Source organism: Propithecus coquereli, unplaced genomic scaffold (assembly GCF_000956105.1).
Source record: "Propithecus coquereli isolate 6110/MARCELLA unplaced genomic scaffold, Pcoq_1.0 Scaffold341, whole genome shotgun sequence".
Taxonomy (NCBI): domain Eukaryota; kingdom Metazoa; phylum Chordata; class Mammalia; order Primates; family Indriidae; genus Propithecus; species Propithecus coquereli.
The window spans coordinates 1987928-1992933 of NW_012149075.1; the positions used below are offsets into that span (position 1 = coordinate 1987928).

The following is a 5006-nucleotide window of genomic DNA, read 5'->3' on the forward strand; positions in this document are numbered from 1 at the left end:
ACTGGAAACTTTGGATTTGGGATCCAGGAACACATCGATCTGGGTATCAAATATGATCCAAGCATTGGTATCTACGGCCTGGACTTCTATGTGGTATGGATATTTAATCTTTTCCCGCTCCTGCTCTATGAGGAGAGGGGAATCTCTGTTCCTTTATTTTGTATGTGCTATCTTGCTGTTCAAATGTTGGATTGAAGCTTTAAGGATTGTGTACCTGTGTGTTACCCCCTTGGAAAGATGTGCCTTGTGTGCGGCAAGTGTAGGGAGGGGTATAGCACTGAACACGATGGACAAGACCTTGTTATTGTGAAGCTAACAGTCCCATATCTGTAAAGCACCAGCATGGCTTAAAGGTGGATGAAGGAAACTGTTCATCCAGCTAGAGATTTGAAAATTTTTGGCAAGGTAGTATTGGTGCTCCGTTTGGCCTGTGGGTTGGCTACACTAAGGCTGCTCTTCCTTCATCCTTCCTTCCCTTAGACCCTAGGGGTGTGGCATTTCCCCAGAGGACATAGAAACAGGTTTGAGTGATGTAGTGGTTTGCTCAGAATGGGGATTTTTAATGTAGAAGTGATCATTTGTATTACTACAATGTTTTGGTCCAACCATAAAGCTAAATAGCGAAAACCAGAAGTCCTGACTAGTATGGATCCTGAAAGATGGTGGCATCCTCGTTAGATTTGAATATCCAAACTGTATTGAGAATTGGATACTCACAGGGCATCTGGGGGCATATTTGTGTGTGTGCACGCATGCATTTCTCAGTTTTAAGTTTTGTATAATGTGCATGTTGTAATAGATTTGTTTTTATTTTTAATATGAAGTGGAGGGGTGAGGAGGGGAGGGTTCAATTTCCTTTTTCTTTTCTTTTCTTTTTTTTTTTTAAGACAATCTCATTTTGTTGCCCTGGGTAAAGTGTGGTGTCCTCATCACAGCCCACTGCAACCTCAAACTCCAGGGCTCAAGGGATCCTCCTGCCTCAGCCTTCTGAGTAGCTGGGACTACAGGTGAATGCCATGAGGCCTGGCTAATTTTTCTATTTTCAGTAGAAACTAAGTCTCGCTTTTGCCCAGGCTGGTCTCGAACTCCTGGCCTCCTCTCGCCTCAGCCTCCCAGAGTGTTAGGATTACAGACATGAGCCACCATGCCCACCATGCCCGGCCAGTATTTCTTAGGTTTTTAAATGTTAATTTTAGAAACAAACATGCTTTGGAGATTGGGGAGTGGTAGTGGAGTGTCCTCATCACCATTGGAAGGGAGGGAGGAAGGTGCTGAATGTTCCAGCCTCCAGAGCAAATCTATAGTATGGCCATGTGACTAGAATGCTGATGACAGTTTTGTCAGAGGCTGAGATCATGGGTCTTGCTCCAGATTCCGTGGGCTGCCAGGTGACTCTTGAAGATCAATTTCTAACGTGTGAGTTTGTCCATCTGCTCTTGACTCTGAGCTGGCTGGGTGACTGTTGGTTATTCCTGGGACAGGTGCTGGGTAGGCCAGGTTTCAGCATCGCAGACAAGAAGCGCAGGACAGGCTGCATTGGGGCCAAACACAGAATCAGCAAAGAGGAGGCCATGCGCTGGTTCCAGCAGAAGGTAAAGCTGATTGACTTATCTCAAGCGAGGTGGTGGTGTGCGGTGTTGTGAATGGAGTTGGGGTTTGGGGGTGCAAAGTACGGTACTGTTTGATGGGTAGCCCCTTTAAAGATAGAATAATTGGGCAACCTGGCAAGTGGGGGCTTCCAGGGTTGGTGGTTTAAAAGAACACCCAGAACTAGGGCTTTAAAAGGAAGGAGTTCCCTTGTCTCAGGTTATAGTGGAGTTGAGCACAGTGTTACAGTTGTTAAAACCAGTCAGCTTCCTGTTTAGTCCAGAAAGGATATGGGATTCAGAGTTCAAGTTCATGTATCAGATTTGAATTCTCAAATGTTAGCCATTGCTGCAATCTTCGTTGTTGCCTCCTGTTCTGAAAAAAATAAAATCTCTTCTCTTTCAGTATGATGGGATCATCCTTCCTGGCAAGTAATCCCCGTTTCTATTCAAAAGGCCAATAAAAAAGTTTTCAACGAAATGTACATTACTGTTGTGTGTTCTGTGAAAGGAGCCTGGCCATACTCAAGTCCTTGGACCTCGAGCCTCTTAAAGCTTCGATGGGAACAGCTGGTAAAAACCCTGTCATCCTCTGATTGGATGCAGTGTTTCCTGGCAGATCCACGTTTAAGCTTTGTAGCATTGTCTAACGTATACTTGTTGGCATTCTGTGGCATCGTAGCCCCATTTAAACTGATTTTAGAGGGGAGGATATGATTGGGGTTGGGGTTTGAATTTAGAGCCTTGGTTAAAAGCAGGACGCAGTGCTCCTGTGTTCCAGGATGCTCCCCGCTATTTAGTGATTCTGTTCTGTACTAGAAGTTTTAGTAGCACTGATGCATAGTGAAGGAAGCGCAGGCTTTAGTTTGATACTTGAGATTAAATTTTGGCTTAACTGTTCAGACTCAGGTTTCTTTTAAAATGAAGAGAATCTATAGGGTTTTTGAGAGGCAGTGTGTATAGATAAGAGGACAGTCTTTGAGGCAAATTGTCTGGATTCAATTCCCAGCCCTGCCTTTTATTAGCTATCTTACACTGAGTGAGCAAGTTACAAAATAATTATTTTTGAAGGAGTGAGTGTGGAAGAGGGTTCAGTTTCTTCTTTTTTTTTGATACTGTCTCACTGCCCTGGGTAGAGTGCAGTGGCATCATCATAGCTCACTGCAATCTCAAACTTCTGGGCTCAAGCGATCCTCCTGCCTCAGCCTCTGAAGTAGCTGGGACTTAACAGGCGCATGCTATCGCGCCTGGCTAATTTTTCTATATTTAGTAGAGACAGGGTCTCTTGTTCAGGCTGGTCTTGAACTCCTAAGCTCCAGCAATCCTTCCTCGGCCTCCCAGAGTGGTAGGATTACAGGCATGAGCCACCATGCCTGGCCAAAAGAGTTAATTTAGTTTCTGTTTGGGTATATGAGAAATGTTAACTCTTACAGGTTTGCTTCTCTTTGATGTGAAAATGAAATCGATTGCCTGTATTGATTTTCTAGTCTCACTGAAGCTGACGTTTAGAAGCCATCATTTCTGTGACCATTAGACACAAAACTTGGCCATTGTTCATTTTCAATTTCGGGTTTTAATTTTGAGCACACGTTAATTCAGTTTAATAATTTACTCATTGTGACTGGGTTCAGTTGTCCTTGGGCCACCTTTTCATTGCCGTATCAGATTCTCTAATTTGTTTGCTATAGGTGTTTTAAAACTGGAGGTTATATAGTGTGCCTGATCTTTTATGAAAATTTGACTTTTGTCGTTCCAATAATAAAGTCCTCTTAATCAGTGAGATCAGATCTAGTTGGTTAAACGGAAGAATCATGGAATGTGTTGCTGTATACTTTTTATTCCACTTAAAATATTACATAAACATGTATCGACTTCTCAATCTTCTAATGTAGGGCCAGTGCACCGCTTCATAAACAGAGTGAAGGAGTTTGATTCAGCTTCAGTTTTATAGGGGGAAACTTGTTTTTTAACTTCTGAATTAAATAACAGCTACCACTGGAATAAATGTGTTTGAGAACAAACTGTTAGTGAATAGGTAGCTAACTAGTGCTGGGTGCTTGCTAACTGCAGTGGGAAGCGGGTATTGCATTTTACAGAGGAGATGGAGCATTTATGTCATTTTCGTCTGAATAAAGCATTTCAGAAATACAAAATGTAGAAAGTCCCTCTGATGCTACTACCAACCTTACACTATGGTTAAGGCTTTTGCTGTATATCTGTTTTTTTGTTTGTGTTGCTCTTTTTTAATAATATAATCCTGCTGAACTTTCACTTGGTCCTGTATTTGTGTACTCAGTTGAGTTGACTTCCATTTTAAAAAAATAAAACTGCCTGGTCTCTTGGCCCAGTAGAAAAAGCTCTGTTGGAAGTTGAGAGAGCTAACTGGATTTGAGCCCTGGCTGTAACTGGCATTGAGATTTTGGGTAAGTCATGAAACGACTGTGGGACTGAAGCAAGTGGGGACGCTTCCTAACTGGTTCAGAACAGCTTGTCCCTATTCTGGCTGGAAACTTGACTTCCAAGCACATGTCCCACTGGGGGCTTAAGCCTTGGTGTTTGTGGTTGAGCTTGTAGCAAGTGGGTAGATAGGATCACCTGGGAGTTTGTTAAAACTCTTGGGGGTCCCCAGCCTACTGAATTGGAATCTGACTTAACAAGAGCTGCGGGTGGTTTGTGTGCACACTGAAGTGTAGAGGCACTGCCCTCATCCTAAATGTCAAAACAAGGGGGAGGACATGATATCCAACAAGATTTCTCTAATAAATTTAGTTGTATGAAGTTCTTACTGTGTGGTTATTTTCTCATTTCTTAAGCTGCTACCCATGAAAATTTGGGAGTGGGTCATTGTTAGGTGATCCTCTGTCCCAGTGTCACAATTTTAGTTGTCTTTGGAATAAGGTAGTGTCCCTAGCAGGCATCTGTCTGTATCCCAGAAATACTGTGTTACTTTGCTGAATGGACATTCTATTCCTGCAGCTACCCTCTAGGACAGAGTTCTCAAGCTGGGGCAATATTGTCCAAACCCCATCCCTGGGGTATTTCAAAATTTGTAGGGGTGGGTTTTTTATTATTACAGTGACACTACTGGCTGCTGTTGGCATTAGTGCCCGAAGGTCAAGGATGTTCCCACACAAATCAATAGATACTTTAAGTGCTAAGGGGATTGATGAAGGGTGATCGCTGATACTACATAATGGGGCCAGCCATTTGTGCATGCTAGGAGGTCCCAGTCTGGTTGAGAAACAACAGAGACACCATGTAACTGAGTGAACTAAGAGATCAGATCAGGCTAATGGAGCCAGGTCACAGTGAGTGCACAAGGAGCTTAACTTTTGGGGGCACTGGCTGCTGTGGAAAGGGGGATTGGAGCAGAAGCTGGGAAACCAATTAGGTTATTGTACCACAGTGCTGGTATTTTCA

The 5006-nt window shown here is 43.2% G+C and overlaps 1 protein-coding gene across 1 annotated transcript in view; it reads left to right on the top strand.

Moving 5' to 3' along the window:
• Positions 1-2070, top strand: part of RPL11 (ribosomal protein L11) — a 4829-nt gene extending 2759 nt beyond the window's left edge. Inside the window, exons 5-7 of the mRNA XM_012650866.1 lie at positions 1-93; positions 1482-1592; positions 1993-2070. The exon at positions 1-93 is cut by the window's left edge and continues 6 nt beyond it. Coding sequence (XP_012506320.1) covers positions 1-93; positions 1482-1592; positions 1993-2022 — 234 coding nt within the window. The 3' untranslated portion in view covers positions 2023-2070. The remainder of the gene's footprint in view (positions 94-1481; positions 1593-1992) is intronic.
• Positions 2071-5006: the final 2936 nt, after the last annotated feature.